Source organism: Poeciliopsis prolifica, unplaced genomic scaffold, assembly GCF_027474105.1.
Source record: "Poeciliopsis prolifica strain line A6 unplaced genomic scaffold, Auburn_PproV2 SCAFFOLD002, whole genome shotgun sequence".
Classification (NCBI taxonomy): domain Eukaryota; kingdom Metazoa; phylum Chordata; class Actinopteri; order Cyprinodontiformes; family Poeciliidae; genus Poeciliopsis; species Poeciliopsis prolifica.
This window is the reverse complement of record NW_026562377.1, coordinates 2794392-2810821: the sequence shown is the minus strand read 5'-3', so window position 1 is coordinate 2810821 and position 16430 is coordinate 2794392. Positions and strand designations below refer to the sequence as shown.

Below are 16430 nucleotides of genomic sequence, written 5' to 3'. Positions count from 1 at the left end.
TTGACACCTGAGAAGTTTCCTCCTCCTGTTGTCTTCATCTTTTGTTATTACATCGACTTGTTTTGATTTTCAGAAGCCACTTTGCTTCTCTCATATAGCTGGATATGAGTCTGTGTTTGAACAGCAACCGATGTTACTGCATTTTATTGCATTTTATCTTGACAGCTCAGTCCGCACATGTTATCCAGAGGCCCTCCAAAATAATATTTGTTGTTTGCCGGTTTCATATAGTGGTGACAGGCAGCGACATGAACCAGCTTCTCAGAGGAATTTGACAGCCACTTTATTCCACTGGAAACACACACAGCATTCAGATGGGTGTTGTTTTACTTCTTTCAAAGTTTTCATACATTAGATGATGAGCTGAGGCACTTCACATGTTTCTATTAACATATTAACAGATCTTATTAATGATAACTTTATTTTTAATCTTAAAATGTAATACAGAGAGCAGATTTAATCGGTGCAAGATTTAATCTTAACATACTGTTACAATGGCGACAGAAACACAGGCAGCTTGTGTTTATTGACTGTATTTCTTAGTGGTGCATGACCTTTAAAGGATTTCTACATCCCATAAATTCAGCAGCCTGCCTGCTGTGTGGTTAAAGTAGCACGGGACATAACATTTATTACTGTTATGAGTTTATTATGTCTGGAAATGTTACATTTCCAGTTCCAGTTCAAATCAATGGCATCTCCAGGCACCAGTTCCAGTCCAAATAATAAATTACTCAATAGTAGGAATGTTTTTGAAAAGCTCAATGTAATCAGAGATGTGAATCATACAGATCAGAGACCAAACCTTTCCCAAAAGAGATCACAACTGTCAAGCTAAAATAAGTTGTGGGTCACCAAATATCTATTTTGTTATGAAAAATGTAAATAAATAAATGAAATAAATTTTATTGTGAAAACAAATTAAGTTCACTATATTTTAATAAAATCTAATAACCTGATTTCTATATGGAAAGAATCTGAAATTTGTGTTTGTGGTTCTATTAAATGAAAATAAGAGCAAAATATGTGGTTAACTTGAGTAGTTTGTTGTTCCTACATTACTCTTTTTACATTATTCTTTTTCCTTTAATTATATTACCAGGAAGAGTTTGGTGAAATATATCTGAGCTTTTCTTAAATTGTGGACAAGGGCCGGACGGAATCATTGGAACGGCTCAAAATGGCCCCCAGGCCACAGTTTGGACATCCTGGCCGTAAATTAACTACACAAAGATTGTTAAAATCCTTTATTTCTGCTAAGAATGAAGATTCTTTCCTCACAGCTAATAAAAACACAACATTTACGATTGAAATATTACATCAGACTGATGAAAAATAATACATAAATCTTGACTTAATGAATATAATTATAAAATACTTTTAATTTAACAAATGTTATTTGTGCGATTCTAGCTGACCAAAGGTTGAGGAAGGCCAAAATGTTGACTTTGAAGCAATTGTCTTTCCTTGCAGCCATTTTGCAGCCATAAAACCAGCTGACTCGCCGCGCTGGCGCTTGTTGTAACTTTGTCAGATTGTTTCATTTAAAACATGGGAAACATTTTCTGAGTGAAATAATCTGCCAATGTAACTAGAACTTTCAATATTAAAGGATCATTGACCCAAAATAAACTCCTATTTCTTAGTTAGTTTTGCTTTATTTCAAGTATACTAAGATGTTTAGTATAGCACTAGACATTAAAACAGAATTACATGGTGAGATTTTGTGTTTTTGCAGTGTACTTCTTAAATTTAAACCACATTGAACATCTTTTCACGTTGATTGTTTTTGTGATTTTGTGTTAATTTAGAAATATTTGTAAGAAATCTACAGCTGTCCATGTAATCTTAGCAATCATTTATATTAAACATAGTGCAATTAAACCACTTACAGTATTTGCAGAAAATTCAGGAGCTGAAATGTTTCATGTCAACAATACATTTCGTATGCATGTTGTGTGTTGTCTGTGATGAACAAAATGCTAATGCTAACCCGGTTGAAACTCCAACTCCTGTGGAGCTTGTGGCCATGTTTTAGCAGGATTCCCGTCAGCTTGCCCGCTGATAACCGCCTCTGACTTTTTTTATCTTTCAGAGGTTTCAGGCAGCTTTGAGCCGACAACATCCATCACGTATATCGTAAAGGAGCCATATGAGGCGAGCAAGAACAGCAGCTCTCTGCACTCATCCATCTACTCTGATATCACACTGAGAGGAGAAGACGTCTCCCTGAGCTTTAGGACCAGTCAAAGCCCTGCGCCGCTGCTCTATGTCAGCTCTTTTTACGGGCAGTACTTGATCCTGCTCATCAATAAACATGGTGAGGACTTTTGTCAGACAAAGATTTTCTGTAACCTATAGCCCTTTTGTTCCTTCAACTGCTTTTCTGTTTTATGGATTTGCTCTCTCACACTTTACTAGTTTGTCTAAAGCTATTTCAACTCGCGTTCATCAGTTCAGAAAGGTTTAAGAATGTATCTCTTACTGATAGTTATGTAAAGGAAGATTACGGCCAGTGAAAAAAAAACTTTTTTTTTCCTCACAATTTTATCTAAAGTCAGAATTTTGAGGGGGGAAAAAATCTCAGAATTTTCTGAAAAATAGTCAGTATTCTTATATTAAAGTTTGAATTATGACATTCACATCACAAATTTGAGAACAAAAGCCAGAATTTTGAGAAAAACCTCAGAGTTCTGATATTAAAGTCAGAATTTTGAGATTGAATTAAAGTTTTTATGAAAAAAGAAGTCAGAATTTTGAGGTGTTTTGAGTTAATTAATTGATTACTTGGTTTTCATGTTTAACTTTTTCACAATTTTCAAATTTTCCAAGATCCTAAATTTAAAGTTTTCTTAATCTTCATAATTGCAGCACATATAGATTTTAAATATTTCACTCTGGATTTAATGAAACTTTGAGTTTCACATTCTGACCAAAATACTGAACTTTTTTGTAAATATTAACCTTATTTCAGATGTGCCTGCATAGTTATAGTTCCTTTTTCAGGATAGAAAATGTACATTTAAAACACTTTTGTCTGTTGTCATTTTTATTTTGTGCATTTTATTTTTGTGCGTCTCCATCGACCTTTTGTTTATTTGTTTGTTTGTTTTTTGTAGATGAATTAGAAGTGAGGTACAAGTTGCAAAGCAACAGAGACGAGGAAGTGTTGAGCAGCCGAGTCATGAACTTAGCTGACGGCCGTCTGCACACTGTGACCATCAGGCGACAGGCAGACGACACTGTGGCAATGCAGGTGAATACACACACACACACACACACACACACACACACACACACACACTCACACACTGTGGCAATGCAGGTAAAGACACACACACACACACACACACACACTCACACACACACACTGTGGCAATGCAGGTAAAGACACACACACACACACACACACACACACACACACACACACTGTGGCAATGCAGGTAAAGACACACACACACACACACTCACACACACACACTGTGGCAATGCAGGTAAAGACACACACACACACACACACACACACACTGTGGCAATGCAGGTAAATACACACACACACACACACACACACACACTGTGGCAATGCAGGTAAAGACACACACACACACACATTCACACACACACACACACACACATTCACACACACACACACACACACACGCATTCACACACACACACACACACGCATTCACACACTCACACACACACACATTCACACACTCACACACACACACACACACGCATTCACACACACACACACACACACACACATTCACACACACACACACACACACACGCATTCACACACTCACACACACACACATTCACACACACACACACACACACATTCACACACACACACACACACACACATTCACACACACACACACACACACACATTCACACACTCACACACACACACACACACATTCACACACACAACACACACACACGCATTCACACTCACACACACACACATTCACACACACACACACACACACATTCACACACACACACACACACACACACACACACACATTCACACACACACACACACACACATTCTCACACACACACACACACACACACACACACACACACACACACACACACACACACCTTCCCATCTACCTGACAGCTCAGAGCTGTTTTTAGATTCGTTGACAAGCTGAGCTGTTGTTGACAAAGATTTCCTTTAATATTTCAAAATGTATTTATATTAATACCAAACTAATCAATATTACAGGTTGACTTCATGCAGAAGAAGTGTTGTGTTTTATTTGATGAATGTGTGTTTACGTCTCGTCTTAATTTAATGCACACAGAAAATTAGAGGCACAAAATAAAATAAAGATGCTAATCATTTAATTTAGCTGCTATTCCATCGATTGATTGCAGAATGTACCAGAGATGCACAGACCCAGTATCAATATCTGTATTGGCTCCCATATTAGAATTCTAGATTGGGTATCTGTGGCAATGTGGGGCAATTAATCAATCAATCACATGATAAATTAAAACGAGTTCAATAATTTCCGTTCTAATGATTTGATATTTTTTGAAGTGCAGTTTTGTTTACAAGATTCCATTTTATTTGTCGTTTTGATTGTTTTTGTTTGTACTTCATTTTTATTTTTTTTTTAGAAACAATTTATAGTCAAATTTATTGTGATAGGCCTATTTGCAAATATTAAAATCTTAATAAAATCAATTAGTGTCTTGTTGTACCGACACAAACTAAAAAAACAGTCATGATAAAGTCGTAACACTTGCAAAGTTTTTCAATTTCTGTCTTCATTTAATCCTTCTTAATGGATAATACAGAATCTTTTCTGAGCAGGTCGTTATTGCTTTTAGATTTTGTTTCTAATCAATAATCTTTCAGATCGACCAGAATGCCAGAGAGGAGTTCAACGTGACGGTGGCTGACGTGGAGTTTAACGTTAAATCAATCATTCTGGGGAGAGTTCCAGGTAAATAAAGTTCTGTTTTTATCCCGTTCAGAACCAAACAGTAAAACGTTATCAGGGTTTCAGTTGTTGAAGTGACCGAAACACCAGGAAACGTTCAGAGGATTGGAGTCAACAGAAAATCTCAGCTCAAAGTGTTCAGTTTCACTTTCAGCTTCATTTCTGCCAAAGTGAATGACCTGATTGGCTTAACGATCGTTAAGCAGAATCATCTGAAACTGTCCAAAAAACTAACCTGAAGGGGAAAAGGTACCGCTCAGAAGTCTGACTTCATTCTCCTAAGATTAAAGGTCAGGATTCAGAGGACAAAAGTAAAGATTCTGATAAGAAAAAAAGTCAGAATGACATTAAAATCTGAATTTTTTGGAGAAAATTAAAAATTCTGAGAAAAAGTACAAATTAAAAAACGTAAAATTTCTTAAATTAGTCATAATTCTGAAAGAAGATAAAATTTTGAGAAAAAAGTGTGATGTGGAAGAAAAAATTTAAATTCCTGAGAGCATTTTTTTAAAAAGATTTTTTAGATATAGATATTTTTAGATTAAATTCAAAATTTGAGAAAAAGTTTTGAAGATTAATTTAAAAATTTTTTTACTGATCTTAATCTTGGTCTGTATTTACGTGATTGTTTTCCATATTTTTTCTGCTATAATATTTGACTAGATTCAAATATGGAGATTCAAGCACCAAATTTGGCTCAGATGGTCCTTAGACGTCCCTCTTTTGAAAAACCTCTTAAAATTCAAGATGGCCGCCATATCAGGGGCTGACCTGATATTACATCTTGCCATAAATACAGACAGACCTCCACAGTGCAGTTGATTCTGGCATCAAACTGTATATTTTTGACCATGTAGAAATCAAATCTGTGATCCTAAACTCTCTCAGAAACTTAATTTTACCTTATTTTGATTTATTTCAGCTTTCTGCTCCACTGAACGACAAAAGGATATTTCCACCATTTATTATAGAGCAAATTGGAGCAACAACTAAACTAGAAATATTGAAAGTAAACAGAAATAAATATGACTTTATAACACGAAACCTGATAAATCATCTCTGCAGGAGCTGCTAAAAGCAATAAAAGCCACAGATTGGATGTGTAGGATTACTTCCTGTCACTCATCTGCAATTTAAAACCCTAAACCTGATTAAGCAAGCAGCTGATAAAATGCTGGCTCCAGCCAGGTTATGCTGCCGTGTCATATTTATGTATGGAATATTTTTCCCCCTCTGGTTATAAGTTAGCTTTCTGGCAGCGTTGTGCTGCGTAATCAGGCACCTCAGCAGCAATAAACGTGTTTTATTCTGATATTTTTATCTGCAGAAGCTGCTGGAGTTAAAGTTCAGAACCTGATTTTCTAATTCAAAATTTAACATTCTGTTACCAGATACATATTTCAATTTGTTTATCTGATTATTTTTAACTAAATTAAACTTGGTGACATTTTTATCTCCTTCACTTAAATCCACAAACTTCTTTTTCCCCCACAGCAGCAGAAAAGACGTTTTCTTCATCTGATTAATGTGCAGAGCTTAGTTCATCATCGTGATTTCACTATTCATTTTGTGTTTCCTAAAGTATTAATATTACAGATGAGACATGTTGTCACCTTTCAGTATTTATGGCCGAGCCGCTCTGCAATAAAGCATAACCTGGCTTCTGCTGTTTAGCCTGGTGAATAATGACTCCACTGTTTAACAATCGAAGCAGTTTTACAACTTTTGACAGAAAATCAGTCAAAAGATTAATGGATCGGCCGCCGCGCCTAGATTTAACTTTTTTATTGTCTTAATACACCAGATCTACTTTTTTAATTGAAAATGAGTAACTTTTCATCAGCGAATTGCTGAAATTATTAATTAATTTCCCCCAGGACTTTGTACATAGTTGCAGATTTTGTCAAAAAAAAAAAAAAGATTTTTCTGGCCATTTCAGTAAAATCAGTAAAAATGTTCTCACACTGCAAAAACACAAAATCTTAACAAGAATTTTTATTCTAGTTTCTAGTGCAGATATGTTAAAATGTTTGAAATAAGACAAAATTAACTGAAAAATAACTTTTTACCAAGATGAAGAGGCTTGTTTTAAATAAATAATTCATTAATATCAAGTCAATTGAAGTTTGAGTTCAACTAAAATGTCTTTAGAAAGACAGCTAAAAAAAGAAAAAAAATCCACCAACAGACATTTTCTAGAAAAAATGTCTGAGTTTGAAAAGTCAAACATTTGTTTAAAAAAATGTTTAGATTATTTTCAGAAACTTGAGGGAAAAAACCATGAAAATTTAGAGTTTGAAAATTTGCTAGAAAAAAAGCAAGAATTTTGGGATTATTCTCAGAATTTTTCTAGAAAAAACTTGGGAACTTTTGAGTTTGAAAAGTTTAAAATTTTCTAGAAAATCTGAAATTTCAGAATTTTTAAATTCTGACGTTTTCTTGTTTTTTGGTGAATTTACTCCATTGTTTGTTCACATTTACTGTTGATAAATTCTGTAGCAAAAATTAAAATTTTCCCGTCAATGTGGTGCTGGATGTTTTATTTTATTGCTATTTTGTTGGCTATAACATAATTATTGTCGCCAAACATTCTATTTTGTTTCTGTTTGTTTTGTTTTACACCATCTGGTAATAAAAGCTTATTGTTGAGGCCATTTGTTCACGATTAGCTCATGAGAACAAACAGTGAGCTGTGTTGTTCCTGTATTTTAATGCTATTATTGGTTTTTGTTCAGAGTCTGAAGGCCTGAGCGCGGATCTCGCCGGCTTGGCGTCCGCCGGCTTCACCGGTTGTCTGTCGGCCGTTCGCTTCGGCTCCATCTGCCCTCTGAAAGCTGCTCTGCTGCGACCCGACGGCCGCGTTTCTGTCGCCGGCGCCGTCGTCGGGTCGAGCTGCGCCGCGCCGGCTCAGGCCGATTCCTACGCAGCAGAAACGACACATTCGCTGTCAGGTAAAAACACAACGACCGCAGCGTTTCCTGGTCTACTGTGTTTTTAAAATTATACTTATGGAGATTTTATTTTTCATGGCTCATTAAGCATTCATCTCAGTAAGCAGGCAGACAGTCGGCACAGCCGCAGACGAGTCATCAAGCAGCTCTGGGAAATCGCTTCAGCCTTTTGGAAATAATACTTTCACTCCTTCGGTTTTAAAGCTGATTCACATTCAGGCTGCTTTCACACGCGCCATGTTTAATCTAAAGTAATCAAACTCCAGTTTATTTTGGGTCAGTTGTTGAGGTGTGAAAGTGAAATTAATCCCAAAAAAAATACAAATGAACACAGTCATCAGCATAAAAGAATATCAAAATCCCAAAAATAAACAAGATGAATGTAATTTTCAGGCTTGTTCACTGCAAAAACACCAAATCTTACCAAGTTAATCTGGTCTAGTTTCTCATGCAAATATCGTTTGAAATGAGACAAAACAAAGCTTGTTTTAAATCAATGATTCCTTAATATTGTTTTTTGAAGTACTAGTTCCACTTCCAGCTCGTTTCACTTGTAGCAACATATTTCTCCCACTTTACAAATCAAAAATGTATAAATCTTTATTTATTGGGAATATTCCAGATACAAGAAAAAAGAGGTGTAAATTTCTGCCCAGAAATATTTTCTAGAAAAAGCATTAAAAAAAAAATCTGAGCTTGAAAAGTCTGAAATTTGTTAGAAGAAAATTGGATTTTTTTTACTTTGGAAACTCAAAAAATTCCCAAAAGTCAAATTTTTTCAACTTTTAAAACTCAGAAGTTTTCAAGTTTTTTTCTAGACAATTTCTGCGATTAATCTAAAACATTTTTAAATAGGAGTTTTTTTGTTTTTCATCTTTAATGGCTCTAAAATCCGTCACAGAAATAATCCGCCAGTGAAACTAGAACTTTTTTTGTCAACATTAAGAGTTTAAAAAGCTCCCAAATCGTTCTCAGAAGTTATTTGGTAAGATTTTGTGTTTTTAGCAGTGTGCGCTCAGTGTCTTCTTCACTGTCATTTTCTTCAGTGGTTCTTGGTGCAGCGCCCTCCTCAGGCGAGCAGGTGAACAGGTTTTTCAATAGTTTGTAGTTGGTTTCATTTCAGTGTGAAATTGTGTGAAAACACACTAAATCTTTATTTCTTGGTATTTTGATCTCGGATACTTCCCTTCTTCTGTTTTGTTGGCTTCTTAATATTAAGTATTTTCATTTTTTCTGCAGACCGGCCTCACTCTGTGGATCCCGGCCAGCCTTTAGTCAACACCATTCGGAGTGATTCAGCTCTAATTGGAGGTAAAACCGGTCATATCTCTGATGACAACAGTTCGTCTCAAATATTTCTTTGTATTTGAAACATTTTCTGATGCTCCCATCTGAAAAGCTCTTTGTCATGCATGAGCTTCCCTAAAAAACGTCAATTAGAAACCTGATGGTTGGTGAGAAAAGCTGAAATCTGTCTGGGGAAATCAAACTTCTCCACCGCCATTATGTCCACCATTAATGTGATGCTGAGACCTTTTCAAGCCCGAGAGACTAAAAACCCAATTACTTCCACAAATCCTTCTTAATAAATTAGAATACCACCAATAATTCAAATTAATTTAGCAATTAAGTTCTAACAGTGAAACTCTGTCTTACAGACTCATGAGAGAATATGAAATACTATTGGTCACATCTAATCAAAATCAAAATTTATGGTTTAAATATTTTTAAAAAACAATTTAAAACAAAATTTCAAGACAAAAATCTTTTGTTCTACATAAGTAATGTCCAAATTTGTACCCCTGAAAATTTTTTTCTATCAAGTTTTTACTTTTCAAACCAAATTTATTTTTTCTAGAAAAGTTCTGAGCTTAATCACAATTTTAGAGTTTTTACATTTTTATAAATCTATAATACACAGTTATACATACAGAATTACATTTTTCATGACTTCAGCATTTTAATTTTTTTCTAATACAACATTTACATTTTCTGACAATCAAAATTTCTGTTTTCTGGTCATAAAAAATAAAAAAGCACTAAAAATATAAATATTGTTATAATTTATATATGCTTGATTTTCATTCTCTTCTGATTTAAATATTGAAATATTTATATTTTTTTATATGTATTTAGCAACATGAAGATGTTATTGTCTTCATGCCTCTGTGTGTTTTGTGGTTCTCAGGTGTGATCGCAGTCATCATATTTATCGTGGCGTGCGCGGCAGCCATCTTGGCTCGGTTCCTCTGCATCAGGAAGGAGACGTATCGCAACCAGGAAGTGAAAGCGGCGCAGCCCGGTGACGGCCGCGCCTTCCCGTTCGGCGGCCAGCCAGAATCTCCGAGCGTTCAAAGTGAAAACCAGAAGGAGTTTTTCATTTAGCACAAAATAACCCGGAAGGACTGAGCTGGATAAACTACCAAACAGTGCTTTACCCTTTCTTCCCCTTTTGTTTTATTTATTCGTTTACTTTTGTAAATACGGACTGGCAGACATATTGGACTCACTTTAAAGAGTTAAATATTTGAACTTGTACAGTTCGTAGTGATTCGTGTGGTTATTTAGATCCATTTCCAAAGTTTTCTGTCTAATTGGAAGACAACGATAAACATTGCACTGCAAAAACACAAAATCTCATCAAATATCTTTGGTCGAGTTTCTATTTCTGTCTTACACTTGAAATGAGACAAAACATATAAGTAACTTTTTAGCAAGATGCAGAGGCTTTTTTAAAGTAAATAATTCCTTAATATTGAAGAGAAAAGCTCTAGATTGTTTCACTTATGTCACAACTGACACTTAAAATTAGCTTTTTATTTTGATTTAGGTCAATAATTCCTTCATACTGATGAAAAATATCGAGTTCATTGGAAGATTATTTCTCTTATAATGCAAAAAAAATTTCTTTTTACAAGTGAAATTATCCACCTAAAAAGAATCAGTAAGTAAACTACTAAAAGTCACACAAACAAAAACATGAAATTTTGCGACTTAAAAGTTCAGATTATTTCACTTGTAACAAGATATTTTTTCTATGTTCTAAGTTGATTTATCTGCTAATAGAACTAGAACGTTTTCAACAATATTAAGGAGTTATTGACTTAAATCAAGCCTCTTTCTGAAAGGTTACTTTTACGTTTGTCTTATTTAAATGTGCGTGAATCTAGACCAGACTTACTTGGTAAGATTTAGTGTTTTTGCAGTGAAAACTTTAGAGCTGGGGGAGATTTGTGAAAAGTTTTTTTCTAAGACGAGTTTGGTAAATTTGAGACGCCAAAAAAGCTGTGGAGATGAAAGTACGGATTATCCCAGGTTTACATGGAACAACCCAGCCAAAGCACATTCTCAGAATCAAATAAAATCCATCTGTTGCAGGTAAGAATTGTTCCAAAATGTGCTGCATATATGAATACCAAATTAAAGTCAGTCTAAAACTTTATCGTTGAGTTGCTTGGAAAGCTTCTCTTTGCTTTTCTCTCTACTTTGTGATGAAAAACTGAAGGAATGTGTTTTTTCAGCTTTGGGTTTTAATGCACCACCTGCAGCGATCAGCCAACATCAGAAGCAGCTTGAAGCAGCATGGACCATAAAACATAACTCTCTCTCACCTTTTTCACTTTGTAGACACTTCTTCATGGTTTCTGCTGACGTCCCGATCCGTCTCTCCTAATGCAGGATTTGAGACACTCCAGCTAACTTTTAGAGTCCATATTGTGCAAAGCTCACAAATGGAGCGAGGGATTTTCATGACTTGAGCTTATAAAGCGTTTTTATTTTATTTGTATTCTCTGTTCTCTTTTAAAAGAAATGACCTACCACTTCAACTCCAACAATCCTCTGTCTTGTTTAGCAGTTTTTCTTCTTGTAAAGTAACAAACAATAAAAGAAAAATGCTCTGGAAGACACCGAGAGGTAATTCTTCCATCCTTCATAATTCAAGGTTATTCTGCAAAGTGATCAGATCCATATTAACTTTATAGAGTTAAGGTACAATTATTGAAGTAATGACGACAACAACTTTTGGGTTACCTGGAAAATTACAGGTTGATGGTTTGAGATGCAGTTAAAATGTCAGGAAATGTTGAAACTTTGACAGTGCAGTCAGTATTTAAACACAAATAATTACACAATTTATTTTAGAAAAAATGCTAAATGCATTAGCATTTTAGTTCCATCGGGGTTGCTAGGTGATGGGTGGAGTTCCGTCGGGGTTGCTAGGTGATGGGTGGAGTTCCGTCGGGGTTGCTAGGTGATGGGTGGAGTTCCGTCGGGGTTGCTAGGTGATGGGTGGAGTTCCGTCGGGGTTGCTAGGTGATGGGTGGAGTTCCGTCGGGGTTGCTAGGTAACGGCTAATTCCAGAGGTTTTTGTAGTTGCTCAAAATAACAAAGAAAAAAACATTTACCTTATAGCCAGAAAGCAACTGGGTGTTTTTATTTTTCTCAAGCACTTGAACTGTTTGTAGATGAAAGTGGAAATACAAAGGTGTTAAAAATGTACATTTTGCATTTCTGGTCCCCTTTAGACGACAGGTTTTTCTTGTGAGAGCGACTTCACACCCAGGAGTCCCGTAAGACGTCGTGTCAAAGTAAATCAGTATGAAATGGGTCATGACATCTGCCAGGAGCTTCGCTTCCTCTTCCTGCCGTCTGCAGCTAAACCCGGGTTCATGTTGGACTCTCAGGGCTCCTGAAAGACGGTCCTGTTGAGACGTGGCGTGTTTTGTCTCCCGTTGTTTCCTGTGTCTCCTGTCATCAGCGTGCAGCCGCTCTCCCTGCAGGCCTCATCAGAGGCAGCAGATCGCTGTGATCTCAGGGTCTCCAGGTATTTCAGCTCCAAACGCAACAGTAAAATAACCAGAGGGGGATTTTTACAGGAACATCAAGACGAGTTATTTTTTAAACAAGCTATAATTATTTCCAAATTTATTTGGAAGTGTTTCTTTAAGTTTACACTGTATTCTACTAATTTCTAAAATGCAACCTTCACAAACTTGACCAAAATTTGTTGTTTCTAACTTCATTTTCAAAAAGGAAAAACATCTGAAAAACTAGTTATCATTGAAATATTTGTCTTTTTTTTCTTAGTTTGTAACCCTGACTTATTTATTGAAAGAAATTAATAATTTTGTGGGAAATTTAGACAAACTGGTTCATGTCTCATTGAAAGTGTTTTTGTTTTCACTTGCAGAATAAATGAAATGATTAAATTCTTCTCATCTGAGGTCAGATAAACAGAGACCATCACTTTGCTTTCGGTTGAAAATATTGAAAATCTGTTTTTCCTATTTATTTTGTTTTGTTTTGGTTCAGTTTCATTCAAAACCTTCCAATCAGATTTCCTGATCACTCACATTTTGCCCAGCCGTCATGTTTTAACTATTCCACATCGATATTACAGCTTATGATGTGATGTAAGCCGTATCTCAGCATCAGGTGTCCACTTCTTGCATCATGTAATATATGAGCAAATGCATAGCAGCTCAATGGAGTGATAATTAAATTAATGCCTACTTAAGGTTGGTGTCAAGTGTGCTGAATAAATGTGCTAAATGTTCTCCATGCTGTGCGAATGGAGCTGATTAAAGCCTATTCATGCAAATGAAAAAGCAGCCATGAGTGATAAAGAAGAGGCGTTTCTGCTGCACGGTGAAGGTGGGCAGGATAATTATGAGAAACCGAATCCTGATTAGTGATCTGATGAGACTGCAGCTCTGCGGGCAGCAGTGATGCCGCTGCCTGATTACAAACGACTTTGAAGACCTCTGTTGTCAGATCCTATCCATCATAATTGTTATGGAAAATTAGTCTGCAAGAGAACTTTGGCTCTTTCTGCTCCGTGTTCACAAAACAGTCGGTTTGTTTACAAGCCTCTGGTTTTTTTTTCTTGTTTGTTGTTTTTGTTCTGCAAGGTTTTTTGTCTTTAGTAAAACCAATTGTTATTTTCCATCCTTCATATTTCTGCATTAACATGTATTCGTTTGTCACACTGAATTCATATCTATTGCAACAGAAAGTTTAAGTTCTATTAGTTTACAATTTATAATCAATCTCTGGCTTTTACAAAGCATTTTTTAATGTAGTAAAAGGAAACCTATCATGAAAAATTCACATTTTGAATATTTTATAAGCCTGTTGCCTAGCAACCCCAGTGGAGCCCAGCCCGTTGCCTAGCAACCCAAGCTGAGTTCCTCCATATTTGGTCATCTGGTTTGTCGCTGTAGAAATGTTTTGTTGTTGACTTTCCATCCATGTTGATTGTGCAGGAGGCTCCACTTCTGCTTCTTAAGGTCGTGCGGTTGTATAATTGCGCGTCGGTTTGGAGCCATTTTTACGTTGAGTTTGGGTTCGTGGCCAGAAGATTTAAAGTGACGACACGTTTAAAATCTAAGAATAAATTTATGCAAAAAAATGTAACAAACATGTTTTGTTTAGCGCTGAGATTTATCCGAACCTGTTCAAGGAAGTAAAATAAAACGTTATTTTAAATCAATTCTAATAACTCAAAACCAGAGTGTTTATATCTCTAAAACTGTTCTTATCTAAAAGACGCCTTTGGCTGTCATTTTATTACTGACTGATGTAAATGTTGTAGCTTTGCCTCAAACCTGCTGAGATTGATTGTTTTCCAATAATTATCATGCGAAACTCCTTCTGCCTTGCAGCGTACATTCTCCCCTAAACTATTTATTCAAGGCATGTGAAATTCCATCATTTTCTTGTGAACAGAAAAGCTAATCAGCTCTGATTACATCTTCAGCTGCATTGTGCATACTAAGCTACATGTCAGTGATCAGGTGCATGCATAGCTTCAAAACAGCTCATGTTTTATTAACATCCTGCATTAAAACAGATAAAAATCATATTTCACCTCCAGGTTCAAGAGTTTCAATGGAAACTTGATGCAGCTTACAGAGAAACTGCATAAAACCAATAAAAGAAATGGTTTAATAAGTGCACTTTAGTATCAGAGTGAATCACTTCTGCACAGCAAACTTTCATATTATAGCAATAATAAATAATAACCAATAAAATACAATAAGATGCTCATTATTTGCCATCTGTACAACTAATTAAATCCTGTCTTCAAAAAACATGTAAATCACCGTAAATGTACAAAAACACAGACAATATTCCACATTGTCTTCATTCATCATAAAAAATAAAACTAAAGAGAATAAAATGTTTAAGAACTGAATGCAACCTCCCATTAGATTTCTGCTCATCAAGGACAGCAAACAGGTTCACGCTGCTCAGAAACGCAGGAAATTCACACTTCATCTGAAGTTTTCTCTTTTCCAACAGCTATTTAAGTAAAATTAATCAAATTCACAAACAATCGTGTAATTTTTGCTCAATCTGAAACATTTTGTATTCAGCGGATGCAGAAAAAATGGAAAAACTGCTGAACATTAATCACTAACCTGTTAATACTCTGAACTACAAGATAAGTAAATAAATGACATCTATAAAAACATACTGTAAAGAATAAACGTTATATATAAAAAAATACATTTAAAACAAGATGAACAGTAAAGTTTTGTTAAACTTGAAATAAGACGAAACTAACTTACAAGTAACGTTTCATCAAGATGTTCGTTTTAAATCCATAATTCCTTAATATTGATTTTAGAAAGCAACCCAGTTCTGGACCCGCTGGCAGATTATTTCACTTTTAAAGCAGGAAAAAGTTTCACGATTAAACAATAATTTCATCAAGGAATTATTTAGTTCAAACAAACTTTTCAGTTAATTTCGTTTTATTTCAATTGTCCTGAGATATTCGGACCAAAACAGAGTTTGTGTTTTTGCAGTGTGATATTATTTTGTCTCCTTGTGAGAATTTAATATTTGTTGTCAGTTTTCTGAGTCTTCATCATGAACTCTGCCTCTTTAGCGCCACAAATAGATCCACAAAAAAAAAAAGATCCATTTGGTTTGTTCTGCCAGGTCCCTCATCCAGCTGGACTCCACACATTGATCACAGCTCCACTGATTATATCTTCAGATGCATTATGCAGAAGAAGCTCCATATATAAAAGTGATTTGGCGGACACAAATCTGCACAGCGCTCATGTTTTATTGATGTTGTGCATGCAGATGGCGTTCAGCCCTGAGGCCGACCGCTCCCCACCGCAGCTCATCTCTCCGAGTGTCACCAGGACCTCAGACTCACCTCTTCAGTCTCAACTCGTTTTGACAAATAATAGAAGCTGGATTGGCCGTAGCAACACGCGCTGCATGTGTGAGAGCGCCAAGCTGCTGTTCTGCAGCTTGTGCTAAAACAGAAACGCTGCGTTTGAAGGAATTTTAAATCCGTTTGCCTTTTACATAATGTAAAAATAGAATCAAATCTGTTGCAATAAACAATAAATCAATTAATCGCATGATGAATTGAAACTATTCCACTTGCATAATTTATTGTTTTTCTTTGTTTCTACCAAAAACTGAATGGTAAAATCTTCAGTCTGGTTCTTTAGTTTCAACTAAATCTTATTTTGATTATAGT

General features: G+C 35.6%; 1 protein-coding gene across 1 annotated transcript in view; it reads left to right on the top strand.

Annotated features, from left to right (window-relative positions):
• The window catches only part of LOC129374690 (contactin-associated protein-like 4), a 78752-nt gene extending 65069 nt beyond the window's left edge, over positions 1–13683 (top strand). Inside the window, exons 19-24 of the mRNA XM_055053232.1 lie at positions 2096–2320; positions 3120–3256; positions 4886–4973; positions 7706–7921; positions 9161–9232; positions 10110–13683. Coding sequence (XP_054909207.1) covers positions 2096–2320; positions 3120–3256; positions 4886–4973; positions 7706–7921; positions 9161–9232; positions 10110–10306 — 935 coding nt within the window. The 3' untranslated portion in view covers positions 10307–13683. The remainder of the gene's footprint in view (positions 1–2095; positions 2321–3119; positions 3257–4885; positions 4974–7705; positions 7922–9160; positions 9233–10109) is intronic.
• The last annotated feature ends 2747 nt before the right edge of the window (positions 13684–16430 follow it).